General features: G+C 35.2%; 2 protein-coding genes across 2 annotated transcripts in view; one reads left to right on the top strand and one right to left on the bottom strand.

Annotated features, from left to right (window-relative positions):
- Positions 1 to 8,452, top strand: part of LOC109850458 (DNA repair protein UVH3) — a 19,610-nt gene extending 11,158 nt beyond the window's left edge. The window contains exons 8-14 of the mRNA XM_020420477.1: positions 904 to 1,098; positions 1,367 to 1,452; positions 3,973 to 4,255; positions 4,346 to 4,482; positions 6,351 to 6,435; positions 7,043 to 7,558; positions 7,683 to 8,452. Coding sequence (XP_020276066.1) covers positions 904 to 1,098; positions 1,367 to 1,452; positions 3,973 to 4,255; positions 4,346 to 4,482; positions 6,351 to 6,435; positions 7,043 to 7,558; positions 7,683 to 8,240 — 1,860 coding nt within the window. The 3' untranslated portion in view covers positions 8,241 to 8,452. The remainder of the gene's footprint in view (positions 1 to 903; positions 1,099 to 1,366; positions 1,453 to 3,972; positions 4,256 to 4,345; positions 4,483 to 6,350; positions 6,436 to 7,042; positions 7,559 to 7,682) is intronic.
- The window catches only part of LOC109847235 (T-complex protein 1 subunit delta), a 14,359-nt gene continuing 5,369 nt past the window's right edge, over positions 12,541 to 21,530 (bottom strand). The window contains exons 2-3 of the mRNA XM_020416474.1: positions 20,815 to 21,525; positions 12,541 to 13,234 (exon numbers count right to left, since the gene is read on the bottom strand). Coding sequence (XP_020272063.1) covers positions 12,853 to 13,234; positions 20,815 to 21,525 — 1,093 coding nt within the window. The 3' untranslated portion in view covers positions 12,541 to 12,852. The remainder of the gene's footprint in view (positions 13,235 to 20,814; positions 21,526 to 21,530) is intronic.

Raw genomic sequence — 21,530 nt, forward strand, 5'->3', positions numbered from 1 at the left:
GTGGTTGGTGTTAGGTGGACAACATGAGTGAAAGTGGTCAACTTTTTGATAGAACATTCTCTATTAGAGTCATGTCCAATGGGCAATGTCTGACACATATCGGGAAAAGGCTTATGCTGATAGGATAATCATATTAGATTTACGTTTGCTTCCGGTCAACCTTACAATCTCCTAGCTCAATTAATTTCAAGATAATATATTTTTATGTAATTTGTCTCTACTACTATTGGAGTTAATGCTTGCTTTGTCATTAGAAAATGTTGCTTTTTATCAATTATTCCAGGAGAGCCTGTATATCCGTTAACATGTTAAGTAATGCTAGTTTTCTGCTGTCCTGTAAGGAAATCTCTCTAATGCTTGTTCCCTGAAAAAGATATCAGTAACACCCATACGCTATTGTAAACAAATATGATTTATCACATCCATAAGTCAATTGTTGGAGCAGCTCCATCTTTATTGTTGTCTCCATATCTTGAAAATGATGATAAAAGATGTTTGAATTATTTTGTTAAGTTGTTATCCCTTCAGAGGCATCAGACATACTTATTAATGTAGCTTGTATCAGTGTATACTTCAGAATGCATGTGTTATAACTTCTACGTTGTTTGGCCATGCTGATCAAATTCCTTTTCATCAATTTCTAGGGGAAATCTGTTGTTCAATGTGCAACTATAATTTTTTATGAGTTTTTATTTTTCTCTTCTCTAGTTGAATATGAGAATCCTTTAGTCTAATAATTGCGTTAATATTATATTGCTGTGGAACTTAAGCCCTACAATTCATCATGTTGGATGGTTTGAAATTATAGCATGGGCTAGTATTGTGGAGCACAAGTTTCTTATTATTTTAATCTAATGATAGAAACGAGTATGCTTAAGTCATTTCATTTTTCTCTATATATAGGATCTTCTCCAAATGTTTGGTTTGCCATATATCATTGCACCAATGGAAGCAGAAGCTCAATGTGCATATATGGAAATATCAAACCTAGTTGACGGCGTTGTAACTGATGATTCTGATGTTTTCCTATTCGGAGCTCGCAATGTCTACAAGAACATATTTGATGATCGAAAATATGTGGAAACATACTTCATGAAGGTTTGCAGTAGAGCTCCATGCACAAATATGTTCCTTTTCTGTTTGTTTCTAATACATTCCAAGCATTTATGTATGCATTTTTCCCTCATTATTCTTTGTCTTTTAATTTGATTATTGATTTAATCTGCAGTTTGACACACTGCCTGCATGAACTATTGATAAAAGCTGATTTTCTTTTCCCATCTTTATGGGCAGTTCTGTTACTTAAAACTCAAATTCTATGTCTGTGTTTAAATGATTTCGCTTATCTTTGCCTTTGTTCTATCAGGACATTGAGACTGAGCTTGGTTTGACTAGAGAAACATTAATACGCATGGCACTGCTTCTTGGGAGTGATTATACTGAAGGAGTCAGGTATTATCCAATTTTGTACTGGTTAGCTAACTTTAGTATAGAATTATAGTTAAATTGACTATAGTAACTTGCAAGGAGAGTTTAGAAAATACCTGTCATGCATGCTTTGGAGTCAACATATACCTACCTACCTTCATATGTAGGTGCTAACAAGCAGTCCAGCACTTGCAAATAACACACTTCAGTTTAAATTTTTTTGTCTACCGGTTTTAGCCTAGAGATGATTGAACTAAAAGAATCAGATTTTAGGATGCTTAAAACCATTCAGCTTGAGTAGAGATATCATGATTGCAGGCTTGGAGTTTCATTGAACCTCTTGATTCTAATTCACATGGTTTTTGGTCATGTAAGTCACAATGAATGGTTCATACCATCTATTTGGATGATGCATTGTGCATTTCCATCATTGTGTATACAAGCCAATAGATAATTCTAGCTTATTGATCAAGGAGTTCGCTGGACATATATTGCATAATGCATAAACTTGACATTTTGTGAATTTGTCCGCTAACTTGGCATCAGAGCACCAAGTTTCAAGTGGTACAGGGTGCAAACCTCATCACAATTTTTAAATATGTTTATTTACCGTTAGGCTATGTTGCACGGGTAGTGGTATGGGTACATGACACGGTAAATTTGCAAAAGGTATGGTACGGAGACACGGCTATATAAATATTTACCTACACATATATATTGAAATTAATAGTTTATATGAGATTAATATTTTTTATTCAAGTGTTATGAGAACTAAAATTCCTATGACCTTTTTATGTTTCTTTTGTTATGTGGGCCATAAATTGTAAAAACGCTGGTTTTTGAGCTAAACACACAAATGACCATTAAAATCATAGTTCGGAATCCAACGAGTTTCAAGAAGTGGATGTGAAGTACGGGATGTAAGCCCAGGAAATGTTTGACAAGTGTTCTAAATTAGAACATGTATTGTTTAATTAAGTACATCCTAGTAAATGTATCCATATATGCAAGGAGTCTCCAAGGAATTTGGGGACGGGTACATGTTGGGTACGGGTACGGCTTCAAGATAGTTCAAGATAGAAATACCCAGGTAATATATCCCTTAGGTTATTCGGTCTTTCTGTTTCTGTGCAGGTTTCGTACATGCTGGAGGCAGTCCATGGGCCCAAAAGCCCGTGTGAAGGGAATTTAGGGGCTTCTTGATATACATTCATGGCTAGCATCCACAATTTTAAGCTTTTGGATAAAGTTAATTTTCTGATAGAAGGAAAAACATATAGTTGTTCTGAAGACCTTTAGACCCACTTGAGATGTCATGACGTATATGGCTAAAAGTTGAACCACATGATTTTTTTTTAGTTCACATGGTTCTTAAAGATATGTTTATCACATCTTGTGGTTTCTCGCCAATTTGGATGCTTTCGTACTGTTGTAGATGTTTAGGAAGTTCTTAGAAATACATGTGTGTTGGAATGGTTGACGATTTGACACAAATGGTAATATACCAAATCACTCAACTACAATCATATGCAATGGGCCGTCCAAATTCCCGATCCAGGTAGACAAAAATCTATAACTTTGAACAATTAATAAAATAGCGATATATTAGCAAATCGTAGAAACTGGTGCTTTGTAAAACTGGGGTTGTTGGCACTTATCCCAGCATTAGTGACAAGCCAATTTTTAATTTATACTGTGGAACTGTTTAATATATATCTGTTTTGACAGATCAAAGAGAACTATATAGCTAATTGAATGGGTATAGAATTTTGCGTAAGATGGAGACTGTTAATTTAAAGGATGCCATGAAATATTGAGAAGGAAATTGTGTAGTTTTTTACTTTTCTTTGTTCGTTGATAATATGTAACAGTTTGATAGGCTCTCACGGTGTCAATGCTAAGCTTGATGCATGATTATCTTTAACCTTGTTTAAACCCCATAATTCACAAGTTACCTAATTATCATTTACAGTGACAACACAACTTTACATAATGAATGGTAGAAGAGAAACAAGGGAACTGGTCGAATTTTTGAGCTTTCATATGTGCTTTTCAAACCTTTTAACAGTCTCCAGGACCAGGATGAGAAATTTATGAGGTTAGAACCAATTGCATGTAGAATCTTCCTTGCTGACATTTATCCTCTGTTAACTAGTTTATAGACGAGGAAATAAAGGAGGCAGCTCTGGCCTTTAGATCCAAAGTTATGGTTTTTTTCTGAGTGGATCTATGTCTTGCTTTGTATCTAGAGGGATTTCACTTCTAATATTATATGTGAGCTTGGACCCAGTGACTGCAAGATGGATATCTGAGTAATGGACTTTCAGTTCTTATTTTCAATCACTTAGAAATTACAACAAGAATCTACATTCTGGACAAAGTTAAAACCAACGAGTCTAATGAATGTATAACAACTTAGGTGTACATTGAACAAGTTCACTGCTAAAAGTTTTGTTAGTTTATAAGAAAAAGTTTCTTATACATTGTGGACAAACTTAAAACCAATTGTTTACTGCTGCTTTTTTGCTGATATTTTGGGTGCAGTGGAATTGGAATTGTAAATGCCATTGAAGTTGTACGTGCATTCCCTGAGAAAGATGGCCTCCAAAAATTCAGAGACTGGATCGAATCTCCAGATCCTTCTATTTTAGGAAAATTTAATTCTCATACTGGTAGCAATTCCAAGAAAAAGTCATCAACGTCGGGAGATAAAGGAGGTGAAATGAAAGACACTGCAAATACATCTTCATTTGAAGAGAATGTTTCAAGAGAGTATGTAGATCAAACATCTGTTGATGACATCAAAGAGATCTTTATGACTAAACACGTAAACTCTACTTGTTCCTTATATTCTAAGTTTCATCTATTTGTAATTTGGTGATCTTGGTTATTTCTAACATTTTGTCTTTCACATCAGAGAAATGTGAGCAAAAACTGGCATTTACCTTCAACATTTCCTAGTGAGTCGGTTATTACGGCATACATTTCCCCACAAATCGATGATTCGACCGAGCCCTTTATGTGGGGGAAGCCAGATTTATCACTACTAAGAAAGTAAGTCACGACAACATTATTACTACTTTTAGGTACATTTTTCTCCTGCTTTGTGGTTAATTGTTTCAGGATTTTATCTGTTTAACTTGTGCTATATCATCACACTATCATAGTTCATTCGAGTATAATTTCTATATTTTGGTTTGCTTCAAAAGGTTACATGCTGTGTTATCTGAAGTAGTTGTTGTCTATTTTCTTTTAGTACTGATTATTATGAAGGTTATAAGTTATGCGACTTACAGTGCAGAGTAGCATCTTAAGTCGAGAATCTCAAGATGATGCAACTCCCGATCACTTTTAAGGGTGTCTTACTTGCGACAAGTAATTTAATTGAACACCCCTAATTCAGTGATAACTCTACACGACCTAAAAAGGCTAAAATTATAAATATCCTATATATCTTAGTTAAATTTGAACAAAAAATGACATGTAAGCAAAGAAAAGGAAGGCAATAGGAATTCTAAAGGTACTAGGAATCTAATAATGAGACTCTTCCAGAACAAATCTACAGTTTGATCCCAATTATAGTCACTATTTGAGTTAATGGAACTTTAGTAGCATGTCACTTGTAAAGCCGGTTGGTGTTGCTAGCTAAGTAGTGGCAGTTTGTTCTTAATAATATCTGCGCATGCTAAATCAGGGTGTGAGCAGAAAGCTATGGCATGTAGAACAGATACTCCTGCTATCTGTCTGTGTAAGACGTGAAATATGTGGTAACTTGTGCAATATACTTGTTTGGGAACTTGCAAACGTGCTCACATTTATGTGTTGTGTATCGTATGAAGTTTTGTGTTCATGTTTCTTACAAAAGAATTCCATGTTAACTTTTTTACTTTATTCTACTGTTTAATTGATTTCCTTGTCTGAACACAAACCAAATGAAATATCTGCTTATCAGGAGTTTGTTGAATTTCTGGGTAATACATCAGTTCCACGTTGTGGAAGAATTTGTTGAATGTTATAAATTTTTACATTCAGAAAGGGCTGGGTAGTTGTAAATGACAAGACCACTTAGGTGAACTTTTACTTGCTAGCAGGAAGGAGTTCATTCTACAAGTACGAGCAGAAGCTTATACTGTTTGCTCCATGAATAAAATATAAGCAGACTATCCAGATGTTTGCTTATATATATATATATATATTATATATATATATATATATATATATATATATATATATATATCATATATATATATATATATATATATATATATATATATATATATATATATATATATATATAGAGAGAGAGAGAGAGAGAGAGAGAGAGAGAGAAATATGGAGAAACTTGGTACCAAGTTCTTGCATTGAACTTGGTAGTGAGGTGGCCAAATCACCCCCCTACATCACACCTTGAAAATGGAGCCTCTTTTTAAAAGTAGGTGAATAGTGATTGAGGCTCTCTCTTCAAGGTGTGATGTAGGGTGGGGATTTGGCCACCTCACTACCAAGTTCAATGAAGAAACTTGGTACCAAGTTTCTCCATATTTCTCATATATATATATATATATATATATATATATATATATATATATATATATATATATGTATGTTTATTATTTCTCTTCTTCATCTTTCTAGTTACCTATCCAAAAAATTAGCTGAGAGCTCTGTTTCACTCTATAACTGGACTATGAGTTTACTATTCTGCTACTTAAGGTCAGCAGATTTTTTCCAATCTGTAAAATCTTACCAATTTTTACATTCAGGAAGGGCTAGGTAGTGTTGAAATGGACAAGACCACTTAAGTGAACTTTTACTTCCTACGAGGGAGTTCCTTTTCATTCACAGAGTAGGGGTAGGGTAGCGAATTATTTGCATTCATTTTCGTGCATAAAACTGCTTTGACAGTAGCAGTTCCTGTACAGGTTATGTTGGGAAAAATTTGGATGGCACAACAAGAAGGCAGATGAGTTGCTTGTGCCCGTTCTGAAGGAGTACAACAAGCATGAGGTTGATTATTTATGCCATTGTCTTTTATAGCGTAATTTTGTGTTTGCTATATTGGTTATTTGATTTTTGGTGGGCTTCATCAATCATGTACTTGTGTTCTACGTAGGATGGTCTCCAGCTCTACTTATCCATTGTTTCGGTGTCTGCCACAAATTCCTAATTAGTGTCCCTATTTATTACCCATTGTGTGTGAGCAGGTGTGCCTAAGCGCTTCATCAGTCACGTACTTGCATTCAACACATGAACTAGCTGAATTCTGTTACTTTATTGTCATTCTTTTCATCTCTACCAAAATTTATATGGTTTAACTTCCCTATGTATGAACCTTTGTTTATATCCTTCTGTCAATCTCTGTAAATCTGGACAAGCTTTTAGCGGATATCACATATAAGTATACATTGTAAACAGCTGCATGAGACTACATGCATTGATGGTAGATCAGTAATGGAGATCCCAGTGGAAAGCAAAAATAAATTTAGTTTGTAGCTAGATTTCCAAGGACAAGCTCTATGCAGTTCTTTCCAAGCCTTTGATTCATTATCAGTCCTGTTAGATATGTGTTTTATAGATTTGTAATTCTTAATCTAGCTTGTGTTTTCTTATACAGACTCAGCTGAGGCTAGAAGCATTTTATACATTTAACGAGCGGTTTGCAAAAATCCGAAGCCAGCGAATTAAGAAAGCTGTGAAAGGAATTACTGGGAAATCTTCTGTGGACCTGATGGATGATCTTGTACAGCCCTCTAGCTCTGGGAAGAAGAGGGGTGGTCCTGCTGCTTTGGAAGACGATAAATCTAAAAATCGTTCTGAGGTAAAGGATAATAGTAAAGGAAAAGCTTCAAAAAAACCAAGACGACAGAAGAATGAGGGCAAAAGTATGCAATCAGAGAATGGGGGTGGAGATATGCTTCCTCCAGAGGGAAGTCAGGCAACTAATATAAGTGGTGTGGCTTCAAATTTGAGAGGGAAGAGAGGGAGAGGAAGAGGGAGAGCAAGGGGAAGGGGGAGGGAAAAAGAAGAGCTGAATGATGACTCTACTGAAGTAAGTTCTAGTGATTGCGACGACAGAGGTGAAATCGAGAAGCATATTCAAGAACCAGAAGCCATGTCAGAATTACGCAGGGTAAGTATGAAGCCTGTTATGCTTTTCTTCTTTTGCTAGTTACTTTAACATAGATAAAGTTCATTTCTTTCAATCTCTCTTTGTCCTTGCTTCTTCTCTCTTTTTACTCTCATTACGTTTGCAGTCAAAAAGACGCAGAAAGCATGTGGAATACGCTGAAGAAGAAATGCACGTGGGAGTTGATGTTGACGGGTCAAATGATGCGGCTGAGAAGCAAGAACCAGTTGAACAAGGGAACAACATTAGGACTGCAGATGGATCTGACCAAAAGGAAGGTGATAACCATAGCCCTGATGTTGGCTTATCTGGAGACTACCTTCAGAGTGGTGGTGGATTCTGCGTTGATGAGAGTGAAACACAAGGTAATACCCTTGATTGTCAAACTGGTCATCCAAATATGTTGACTGGCAATAGCCATTCCGGAGATTGTCTCCTGGCTGGAGGTGGCTTTTGCACGGATGAAAATGAGGTGCAAGTCGATACAACAACTCATCTTGATGCTGGCTCAGCAAAGGCAGATAAAGAGCCTTGCGGCCTAACAAACAAGGAACCTACAGGAGGAAATTCACGAGCAATCAAGCATGGGGATTCATCGTGTTCCGAGGGAGCTGAAGACGAGGGCGAGATAAATGTTGGCTTGAGAGCCATGCCTTCCCTGAGAAAGAAGCGAAGGAAAGTGTGAGCAGAAAGATTGTCAGCAGGTATCTTTTTTGTTGTCAAGTGTATATTTATCTGAGAATCAGCGGTAGCCTACACTTATCTTCCTCTTTTACTTTTTGTCAACCTGTTGTGCATAAGTTGTAAAGTATAAAGAAACCCATATTTAAAAGCTGTTATTTTTCTGAAACGTGCAGTGAAAACGTATCGTGGGCCTTTTTACCCCCCTTTTGAGGTCATGGCTTCATTGTTAATGTGGTATAAATTGAAATGCACCGCCAGCAGTGTTTGAATAACGATTACAATGTCAATCGATACAAGTAGACTCGTCTCAACTCGTTCTTTCATGATAATTAATAGGACAGTGACGTCTCAAAATTCAGCCAGGTCAAATTTCTTGATCTCTCTTTCGTCATAATCTTTCATAAAATCACCGAAAGTCATAATGTTGAGCATCAGTTTACTTGTTCTCTTCGGTTATTATTGTTCTTGTGACCAATCACTCGGCGGTATCTGTTTCAGCTCCTTTCTGGTTATCCCCCTCATATGGTTGGGCTAGCACCTTATAATTAGTTATCACACGTAATCTCTGGCTTGTTTCGATCCAATGGTAATAAGGCATACCTAGAATTCACAATTTACAAGAGTTATAACCCACTATTTCGATCTGTATTCCTTCGTTTCGATACATTAGCAATTAAGTTTTCTTTACTCAAAATTCTTAATTTTCATGAATTATATAATTCACAATTTTTGTCTATTTTTATTTGTTTTGACTTAATGAGAAATAATTTTACTTACTTTAAAATATGTGATTTTGTGGGCTACAATATACAACTTTTGTCCATTTTCATTTGTTTCAACCCAAAGATATATAATACACATACTGCAAAACATGCGAGATTCATGGGTTACAATCCATGATTTTTGTCACTTCTTGTTCGTTTGACCCAAAGTCAATTCATTATGCATCCTCAAAATTTATAATTTTCTTGGGCTATAATCCACGATTTTTGTCTATATATGTTCGCTTCAACCCAATGTCAAGTAATTGTGCACACACACACAAAGTTTACGATTTTCATATAGGCTATATAACCCACGATTGTTGTCCACTATTGTTTATTTGATCCAATGACAATTAGTTAAGCACAATTTAAAATTCACAATTTACATGAGCTATAATCCATAACTTTTTGTCCATTTTTGTTTATTTCAATCCATTGATAATCAATTGTGCATACTTTAAAATTTGCGAGGCTATATATAACCCACAATTGTTGTCTATTTTTTATCGTTTCGATCCAGTGATAATTAAATATGCGAAATTAAAAATTTACGATTTTCATAGGCTATAATCCATAATTTTTTGTCCATTTTGATGGTAACTAATTGCGGCTACTTCAAAATTCACGATTTTCATGTGCAGTCCATTTTTTTTCCCTTTCATTTTGTCCCAATGGTTATTAATTATGCATACTTTAAAGTTCACATTTTTTCTTAGGCTATAATTCACGATTTTTATGACTGTAACCAAAAAAATTATCCATTTCTGTTCATTACGACCAATAGTAATTAACCTTCTTTATTCAAAATTCTGGATTTTCATGGGTTATTCATGAGTTATGTCCATTTCATTCATTTTGACCCAATGTTAGTCAAATATGAGTACTTTAAAATTCGTGATTTTCATTGAATAGAACCCACCATTTTATCAATTTTTGTTAGCTTCAACGCAATGACAACTAATTGTGAGTACGAACTACATACAATTAATTACTATTTGGTCGAAACGAACATAAATGAAAAAAATTGTAAAGTATAGCTAATGAATTTTTTTAAATTTGAAGGACACAATCACATAACCCATGGTTGTTGTTTGTTTCCATTTGCTTCGATCTAGTAACAATTAAGTATCCCTATTTCAACATTCCTGATATTCGTAACTGTAGCCCAATATTTTTTTAATCTATTTTTATTCGTTTCAACCTAATAACAATTAAATATGTATATTTAAAACTCACAATTTTCATGACCTATATCCATGATTTTTATCTATTTTTCTGCAATTCGACTCAATGCAATTTAATATTCTATCTTAAAAATTCATGATATTCATGCGTTAACTCACAATTTTTGTATGTTTTTCATTTGTTTCAGCCTAATAGTAATTGAAACTTTTATTCAAAATTTGTGATTTTCATGGATCATAATTCACGATTCATATCTATTATTTTTTGTTTCAAATTAATGGAAATTAATTATATGTATTTCAAAATTCACAATTTCATAGATTACAACCAACAATTTTTTTATGGTTGTTCGTTTTGACCCAATAAGCGTTAATTTTGTGTACTTCAAAAAATTTTGTGATTTTAATGGATTATAACCAATGATTTTTTTTTTCTCAATTCTTTATTTTAACCAAATCATAATTAGTTATGCATACTTCAAATTCGTGATTTTTATTGATTATAATCCATAAATTTTATTTATTTATGTTCGTTTCGACCCATGGAAATCAATTGTGTAGTTCAATGTTAACGATTTTCATGGGCTATAACTCATGATTGTTATCCATTTTTATTCATTTTAATCCAATGACAATTAATTATGTGTAGTTTAAAATTTATAATTTTCATTTGTTATGACTTAATAAAAATTAATTATACACACTCTAAAATTGGCAATTTCATTGGCTTGAACCCGTGATTTTGTTAGTTTCTGTTTGTTTCGACCTAATTGTAATTAATTATGCACACTTTAAATTTCACGATTTTTATTGGGTAGAATCCACAACTTTTTCTATTTTTCTTTATTTCAACTGAACTTCTTCAAAATAGCAATTCTCATCGGTTATAATCCACGAATTTGTTTTATTTTTGTTCTTTTGATGAAATAGCAATTATGTTTTTTTCCTTCAAAATCCATGATTATAAGCACTATAACTCATGTTTTTTTTAATTTCTTTCGATTCGACCTAACGACATTACTCATTTCTATCTAATGACAACTAATTGTGCATACTTTAAAATCCATGATTTTTATGAGCTAGAATGCAAAATTTTTGTTTGTTTGGACGTAATAAAAATTAATTATGCGTAACTTAAAAATGGTGATTTTTATAGGTTATATGATTTTTGTCAATTTTTTTCTTTTCGACCCAATGATAATTAACTATGCGATGTTCGGACTATAATCCACGATTGTTGTTCATTGTTCTCCATTTGCTCTCAATGCATTCAAGTTTTATTTCTTAAAAACTCACGATTTATATGGGTTATAACCCATGATTTTTGTTCGTACTCATTCATTTCGACCCAATAGTAATTAAATTTTATTTACTAAAACTTCACGATATTCGTTAGCTATATAATTCACGATTTTTGTCAATTTTTTTTTATTTCAAATTAGTGGAAATTAGTTATAGTTACTTCAAGATATGCAATTTTGTGGATTGCATCACACGCTTTTCTGTTCGTTTTCATTCGTTTAGACCCAATAATTACACTTACTGCAAAATATGTAATTTCCATGGGTTACAACCCATGATGTTTATCACTTTTCATTTATTTTGACCTAATGTTATGTGTACTTCTAATTCACGATTCTTCTCATGTGGTTATAACCCATGATTTTCATCCATTTATATTCCTTTCAACCCACTGGCAATTAACTTTGCGTAGTTCAAAATTTGTAATTTTTATTGGCTATAATCTGGGCTATAATCTAAAATTTTATCCATTTTGTTCATTTTGACCCAATAACAAATATTGTGTAACTAAAATAATCGAGATTTTCATAGGCTATAACCAGAAATCATTTTCCATTTTTTATCCATTTTTTTCATTTTGACCCAATAACAAAATATTGTGTTACTAAAATAATCGATTTTCAAAAGCTATAACCAGAAATCATTTTCCATTTTTGTGAATTTTGAATATCAATTAATTATGTATGTGTTAGAATCCGTAATTTCTATGGGTTATAATCCACGATTTTCGTCTCTATATATTCTTTTCATCGTAATAGTTCTTAACCATTTGTAGTTCAAAATTCACGATTTTCATAGACTGTATAGCCCACGGTTGTTCATCTGCCTGCCTCCACCATCCATGGGGCATTCGATGGCCGGAGGGATCTTATGTTGGTCAGTCATTCGTACGTCATTAGTCATGATTCTACGTTCTCCTATCCGCTATTTACTTCCGGTACTTCCACGAGGTCAAAGCAAAAAAAAAAAAAAAAAAAAAAAAAAAAAAAAAAAATTCTCACTAGAAGATGACCGAGAGCAAAAGCAGAGCAGTTCTTGGAAAATCCAGTCAAAACTCCAAAAATAACTACTATACCGTCCACACCATAGCAGAAGCCTAGCACAGGCGTGACAAGATTGCTACAAACACAGACGCAAGGGATGTATAGAAGATTCAACCGTCCCCATCCCCATTAGTAAAGACATACTCCGCACCCCAAAAGTCGGAAAACTTCAATTCACCGGACACAACATCCCAAAAGTCGTGAAAAACAGCTACAACCATCAAAACCCCAAAACAAAGAACGATAAAAAATAATTCTGAAACTCAAAATCAAATCTAGCATGAGATACAGCCACTAAGACATACACCCGTCCTCCCATTTCACCTGACGGTGACTATATCGTCGATCTTGAGGATCATTCTTACACATTCTGCGGCAAGGGTGATGGCGCTTGTGCTAACTAGCAAAGGCTGAACAACATTCTCCTCCAAGATGTTGGTGATCTGTCCCTTCCTCACATTGATCCCAGCATTGATTTCCCCTTGTGCATGTCGGTTCCTCAGCTCTGTCACGATGACTATTGGGTTCAGTCCGGCATTCTCCGCCAAGGTGTAGGGGACGACCTCCAGCGCCTCTGCAAACTCCTTAATGCAGTAACTTTCCATCCCAAGCAGCTCTTTCGCCCACGCCCCAAGTTGCCGGGACATCTCTATTTCTGGAGCACCCCCACCCGCAATCAAATACTTCTTGTTTACCAAACACCTGCAACGCAATATTAAAGATGCAATGGTGAAGTCCCCCGATTTGAAAGTTTTTGACAATGAGAAAATTATGTGTGCATGCTTGTGAAGTGGCGGAATCAATTAAGAAAATAACAATTAAGAGATAAAAGGGGTTGTACAATTTGTGGAAATACATGCATGCATAAAGGGGACAAGAATACATTCAATAAAGCAACTATACGGAGTATCTCGAACTCCAAAGACAAGGCAGGAAGAATGACATATGAGTGATGAACCCTAGATCAAGAAATGATAATTGCAACAAAAGGTAATCACTGACAATACGAAGCAACCCAACTCAAGATGGTGCAAATGTATGTTTAGAACTCAACACTTAATAGTCAAATCTAAGATATAAAAACAATCAGATTTACCAGCCAACAAATCAAGCCCATCGTGAGGAACTACTTCAAACAGGAACAGAAATCGAAGCAAACACATTCTGCAGATATTTTCTGTGCTTCGCCCAGATATATAGAAAATTTTCAAAAGCAATTCATCGAACGCAGAATTACAAATAGTAAAATCAAACCATATGCAACAAACAATGAACATCTTTCCCACTGCAATAAAGATGGAAAGAAGATGCATGAGAATAACATGAAAAACCAAGTTCCTAGATGTGCCAGAGACGCATGAATGCTAGAAACATACAAAATGCCGAAGATAGATACAACAAAAGGGAGACAAAATAAACAATAAACTGTAATAAAGATGAAAGCTTGATAAGGCTACAGAAGATTATAGCCTAGGTATCACAGAATGACAAGAAAAGCATATGATTTTTAAACCCATCATGGATCTTTGAGAAATGAGGTTTTGAAAAGAAAGATAATGACCTGAACTACAACTTCTAAAACTGGACCACCAAATCCATTCCTTCAGTAGCATAAACAACTGGGAAAAAAAGAATAAAAAAAGACAAAGGGAAATGAGGTAGGGTTCGTCATTCTTAATCAGAAACCACGCGCATTGTACAAGGAGCAAAATCATACATCAACAGGATACTAATCCAAGATTCCAGATCATCAAACTCTCAGTAAATATTGAAAATATTTGGATCCACTGAGGAAACTAGTCCATTCTTTCCTTTTTTTCATATATGAGGATGTTCCACTGGAATCTAGAATAGAAATGCAGAGAAGGTGTAATTTTTTTAGACGATTCTATAATCTACGTAAAAAAGGCCTAGAAAGGGAAGTCCTGAACAACAACTGTAAGGTACCAATCCCAACCTCAAGCCACAGAGATCCAGAAAGAAGATACGCTCATAAAGAGCATATACTAAGAGCTGGTTATTTCGTGCAATAGCCTTCATCAAAAGAAGCATCTCTTAGACTCTTGCAGGATCTTTACAAAACAAGTACTCTAATCTTAAAACCTAACTTATGGGAAAGAGGTGCACTACCTCTTAATTTCCAGACGAAGGGCTATTATATATCTTGTGTCAACTAAGGAATTCAAAGAATATAATTCGTTTAACAGATGAGAAGTAAACTTATTATATATACACAAGGTATTTCAGGGGTTCAAAAAACATGATCTATTAAGGAGGTTGGTATATACATAGTAAACACATAGCATGCACCTGTTGCAAGTTTTCGGCAACATAAATTTTGATCCTTGCATCCCATCTTCCTAATAAGATTTTAATCCCCGTCCTGCAGTCTTTGTCCTTCTTACAACACCGGCTCTTTTGTACAAGATGTTTTTTTTTTCTTGACAAAAGCGTGCCAGCTCTTTTGTAATTCTACTCTACATTTGCCACACATCAACAATGAAGCTTCTGTTCCAATTCACGTATGCTACAAGAAGAATTTTCTTCCATTCAGCTCCACAAATAGCGATACTGTGAAGTAAATCAACCATTAATAACATATCCTCTTCTCAATTACCTCTATTGAAGTCTCTGCTTAGACCTCCCTACAGTACATGTTGCTCCATCAACTGTGATATTATTACTTTTCATGCACTAATTGGCGTACACTGTCCAACAAATCATCATAATCAGTTCTACTGTCTTATCCTCATAAGAGCAACCACTGAAATCTTATGGGCAAATTTTACCTTATCCTATTTCTTGGTATATTATCATCCATCTTAGCACTCTCCTATCTCTTTGCGACTACTCACTTTTGGAACAATTTTCTTAACTGTCTATCATTGTGGCCCACAAAGCATTATTGATATTATAGTTGCTGTATAGAAATTTACCTTCAATATCATGGACATTCTACACAGTAAATACTGTTAAGTGTTTCTCCAATTTAACTATCATGCTTCCATTCTATGAATTAGCATGTAACTGGTACAGAATGATGAAATCCAGCTGACACAACCAGAAAATGTGGGTTATGAAAGCTTTGTAACTAATTTTAAACCAAACCAGAAGTTTATGTTTTGTAATATGATAATATCCATATTTTTATTTATTGATCCATTATAAATATAATGAACTTATATTTTCTGCAAGAATAGAACTATGATGTTATATTGTGATAAAATAAAGAATGTTCAAAACTAAAAATTAGAAGGGGTTTTGTGTGAATTATTGGACATTTGTCAAATGTATAATAGAATGGTGGCAGTGACATGGCAAGTAGGGAGTGGTGAAGGATGCTTATCCCTTTGCACCTCATTATATGTTTCCTAAGGAGCAAGAGAAAAATAAAAAGTGTTATGAAATACTCAGATAACATTGTTGATTATAGTAGTATAAGGGGACAACCATATAGTAATTAAGGCGGGTCCATACCACCAACCTAAAATACCGAAGCCACACTATATCTAAGACTCCCACTCAAGCTGGAGAATAGATATCTATCATGCCAGGTTGCTACACAAAATAGAGAACACATAAGAAGAAGCCTAGTGAGAATATCCATCAACTGCTCTGAAGAGGTAGTAAACGGAGTGTAGATCACCTCTTTCATTACAATATCCCCAATTAGATAACAATCAATAGTTATGTGCTTCGTCTTTTCAAGGGAAACATCATTCTTGGTTATATAGACAGCAGGTTGATTATCGCAACACATGGGCATCGGTCTTGGCTGAACAAATCCAAGCTCTGTCATCAAATTCTTCAACCACAACATCTCCCAAGTAGTATGCACGATCACTCTATTTAACTTCAGCACTAAACCAAGATACCACTTCCTGCTTCCTACTTCTCCAGAGAGGGCAGTCTAAGGAGCCCCTAAGTTTTATGTCCTATTTCTAAAAAGCGCCGAACCTTTTTTTCTTGACAAAGAAACCCTAAAGTTTTACCTCTCTCTTCTAATAAGCCCTCAACTTTCTTCTTTTGATAATGAAGCCCTTAAGTTTCATTCCTCTCTTCTAAGAGGCCCAAGTTTTCTTATTAATTTAGGGCTTACTTGCACTAAATAGCCTATAGTTTTCCTACGTTGCACTTAAATATCCTCATTTGTTTTTCCACAGTACTTATATACCCTAGAGTGTTTAAAACTCACTTGCTTTTGGAAGTGTACTTATATACCATAAGGTTTTTAAAACTTGCAGTTATATACCCTATGATTTTTTTTAAATGCCCTAAAGTTTATAGAACTTGCACTTAAACATCTTCAAGTTCACATAACTAAGGTATTTAAGTGCAAGTTTAAAAAATCTTAGGATATTTCCGTGCACATTTTTAAAACTTTTGGGATATTAGTGATGGTAAAAGCAAGTGAAGATATATAAGTGAAAAGTAGGGGAAACTATAAAATATTTAAGTGCAATTAAGCCTTAAACTAGGGACTTTGTTGTCACAAAAAGAAAGTTGGGTGCTTCTTAAAAAGAAGGGGTAAATTTAGGGGCTTAGTTTTCAAAAAAAAGATTAAGGGTTTCTTAGACGAGTGGTAAAACTTAAGGGCTTATTTGTCAAAATAAAAAGTTAAGGGCTTCTTAGAAAAGAGAGGTAAAACTCAATGGCTCTTTACAATATCTTCTTCACTTCTCTAAGTTACTAGATTACTACTAACAAATGTACAATATTCCAGTGATAACTTTTTGTCCCTCTTATCTCCAATGTAGCTTGAGTCTGAAGACTCTGAATAAGCAAAGATTTGCTCATGTCAATGCTTCTTATACAGTAAGCTTTTGATATAAGCAAGAATCCTCATAGGCTCATAGCTACTCTCTAGTGAACCTATCCAGGCAGGGATGTACATAAACTGACCCAAAAGTGCCACAACAAAGGATGAGGTTGAATGACAATAAAATAGATCCGCTTGCCAATCAGCCTCCTACGATGTTTGGCGTCCTCAAAAGATAGCTTTCCCTGTTCAATATAGCGTGGTATAGTCATTAGATTAGTGAGTATGGATCCACTTTAATTGCTATCTGGTTTTATCCCCATATACTACTCTCTAATCAATAATATTATCAAGTATTTAATAACAGGATCAAAGTAACTGTTATGAAATACAACTCAATCTCAATCCTTCCATCTCAAAAACAACTAAATCTCCACCCTTCTTTTCAAAGTAAACCACACTATATCTAATAAGAAAGAGAAAGTAGCAAGCCAAGGATAAGAAATAACTTGTCACACCCCAATATCTTACGAGAACCTTTTCCTGGGGTTGCATGACTCGGTGCTGCCAGTCAATCAATAATGATTTCGTCCAATATATCTCTGTTAATTCCAATGCAACACCTAAATAAACACGTCAAATAATTCATATAATTGCAAGAAAGATAAACGTCCTCTGCTCCAACTAGATTAACATTCTTTCACCAATTTTAATCAAAAATTATAAGCTCATAACCAATACTCAATAGCTAGTACTCAAGAACTTCATTGTATGCTTAAAAATCATTGCTACTTCAAATTCTATAGCATAATCTAGACAGTAAATGCCAAATACTCCAATCATCCAAATACATGTCAAACATTCTAGCTACACATAAATGCATACACATGCAAACAAGTGTGTAGTAGTGATAAAAAACAAAGGGTTCACCTTATCGCCTAGCAAAATTCATGATCCGTTAAGGCATATGATCAATAGCGAACCTGCTTTGAAATATTAACAAGGAATGGAATAAGTACAACTGTCCACTTCCTAAATTCTACGAGACAATGTTTTCATATGCACCAATAAAATCTTATCTTTGTATTTCTCTTGCTCTTGCACGTCTTCTCTTTTTTTCCTTTCTTGCACCTTAAGAAAAGAAAAATAAGGGGAGAAGGGATAAATATCTCTCCCCACCTCCTACTTGCCATGGAACATGCATCTTCCTATCTCCTTTCGTCTCTTGTTACCTCAACCATTTTATTATACATTAAACACATGTCCACTAATTTTTACACAAAACCCTGCTACAATTCATTTTTGCACATTCTTTATTTTAGAAACTAAATTTGTTTTAGACACAAGCATTTCTGCTCATTGTGTTGCCAACATATTCTTTCTAAAAGTTTCATTTCTCTGGCTTATAAGTTGATGTCATGATAGTTATATCCCTTCTTTGTTATATATAAGTATCAGATATCGACATTACTATTATAGGGAAATTTTTCCGTAAATAAAATTTGTTGAATAATGAAGTTGCCCATAATAAGAGGAATATCATGTCCTACAAACAAGCTTGTGGAAAGCAGAAAGCATAGCGAATCGGTGATGCACCACTAAGGCTATTTGGGGGCTTTAGAGCAAAAAATGTCAAAAAGCGCAAAAATAAAAAAGTGGGCCAATTTAAATATGTATAATATTTAAAAAAAGGAAAATTCAAAAAAATTTAAGAATTCTATAAATACATATTTGATTATTTATAGCGGTCTCTAGCATGAAATAGACATATAACAATCACACAATATTAATGAATTACTGTACAAAATGAGACAGAAACTTCGAGATGGTGTTGGTGCTTCAAAGAGAGGTGGAGGTGAAGTTGGGGGATATATGGGAGCTTCACAATGAACAGAAAGGAGGATTGACAAGCTTCGAGGAAGAACAAGAAGGATGTGGAGCGACGTGGAGCTTCAAAGACGAGAAGATGATGAGAGACGTTGTAGCTTTAACAATGAGAGGCAGTGGAAGGAGCTTTAACAATGAGGATGGTGGAGTTCTAACGATCTTCGACGACGAGAGGTGGTGACGACGATTTTTGTTTAGGATTTATTTTGGGTTTGAACATCGGAGAGAGAGGGGATTGGGAAAAGAAATGATTTTTAATATAAAAATGGAGCGGTTATGAAATAAGTTGGGTCAGGGTTAAGTACAAACCGATAATTTGTATTTTAAAGAGCTGAAAAGCGCTTTTCAGCTCTTTTACGCGTTATTGGTCGCTGTTTCAAGCTAATAGCACTGATGCCGCTACAAATCACCGCTTCCGAGCATAGCAGTGCAAGCATAGGTTGCTACCGGCATTACGATTGCTATTGTGCCACTATTTACAACACTGCCTACAAATTATCTAATTTTCATTATAGTTAGCCAACAGACCTTCCTTAACTTCACTACACCTACTTACTCAACAACATACCAGCTTACTGTCATTACTTGAATAGCTTCATTCTACAATTCTAATTTTTGTTTTCTTGTGTTAGCTCGTCAATACTCTTTGAAACCTCTGTTATTTACCAAGGTTGCTGATAGCGGATCGCGGCGCGGCGCGGCGCGGTGAGGTACCGCCAAGGCTATATAGGGCTATTGCGGCGAAATCGCGGCAAATAGCGCACAGTCAAATAGCGGTCAAATTTAAATATATTTAAATATCCTAAATAATAAGAAAATTCATAAAAAAATCTAAAAATTCAATTAGTTGTAAATTTCTTGTATTATCAATAAATAATAATTAATAAGCTTGTTGTATGAATGAAACTATAAAGAAATTCAAGAAATATAGCATCAAAATATGTGTGATAGCGGGTTTAGCCGCTTTTAACAACAAAAATCCGCTTTTAACCGCGAAAATCCGCTTTTAACAGCGAAAACCTGCTTTTAACCGCGAAAACCCGCTTTTAGCCCGCTAAAATCCGCTTTTACGCGCTATTCGAATGAATAGCGGATTTTCCCGCTTAAGCCAGCCGCGAAACCCCTACGCGTAGCGCTGAAGGGCCGCGACCGCTATTCGCGCCGCTATAGCCCCGCTATTGGCCGCTATTTACAACACTGTTATTTACTAATAGCCTTTGATCTTCATTCGTAAGATATGGACATTGCCTAGACATCAATGATTTCTTTCTCTCATCTCAGCGAGCTTAATATGTATACTACACCTAAGTCATTGGATGGTGATTTCAGTAGCCTGTCAAACAGTCGCCTCTAAGAAAATCATATGCTCATATAACCTTAAATCTTATGCATGATTCAAAAATATCTTGAACTAGTCACAATAAAAGGCTATGCAAAGTATGAGTAGATAGCAAGCGCAGAATGGCTCAGCAATTACTGTATAGACTTCCTCATAGTTGCAACTTGATTTTTGTGCCATCAAATCTTATAGTTAGCCCTGATACTGATATAGCTACTAAAACATTTTGAATAAAACAATATTAAAATATATAGACAGGAATTAAAAAACCAGGACAAAATTGTTGCAAGCAATCACCTGACAACACAGAGGGCATCATGAAGACTACGCTCTGCCTCATCGATCACAAGCTGATTCGACCCCCTCACAAGCACAGTAGTAGTCCTTCCCATATCCTTAATCCCAGTAATCTTCACAATCTTTCCATCCCCAATCGAAACCTCTTCGACACACCCTGCAAACCCTAGTTTCTCCTCCCTAAAATGCTCGATATTTGCAATGGGCAAACAGTTTAGTGTCTTGGTGATGAACTCAATGTCATCCCTTTCCACATCCTTAATCACCAAAATCTTCGCCTTGGCAAGATAATGCAGTGACAGATCAGTCACAGCGTCCCTCAGAATACTCTTCTGAATCAAAAGCACATTGCACCCAGTTGCCTTTATCTTCTTCACCATCCCCAATATATAGTTCCTCTCCTCCCTCAAGATTCGATCCATCTGAGTATAATCAGATACAACAATGCTCTGCTCGATATCAGTCTTGGGCGGCGAGATCTGGAACTGAATGACAGCGATCTTCGCATTCTCAACACGAGTCAGGCCACCAGAAGCATGGCTGACCTTCTTATCAAAAACCAGTCCCTTCACAAGCTCAGTATCATCAACCGTCCCACCCAATTTCTTGACGATCTTAACATCACGAAGATCGACGAGATCAGGATGAGCAGGATCGACGACAGAGAGCACGGCCTCGACTGCAAGTGGAGCAAGAAGGTTGGAGTACTGGCTGAC

This window comes from Asparagus officinalis, chromosome 7 (assembly GCF_001876935.1).
Source record: "Asparagus officinalis chromosome 7, Aspof.V1, whole genome shotgun sequence".
Lineage (NCBI taxonomy): Eukaryota > Viridiplantae > Streptophyta > Magnoliopsida > Asparagales > Asparagaceae > Asparagus > Asparagus officinalis.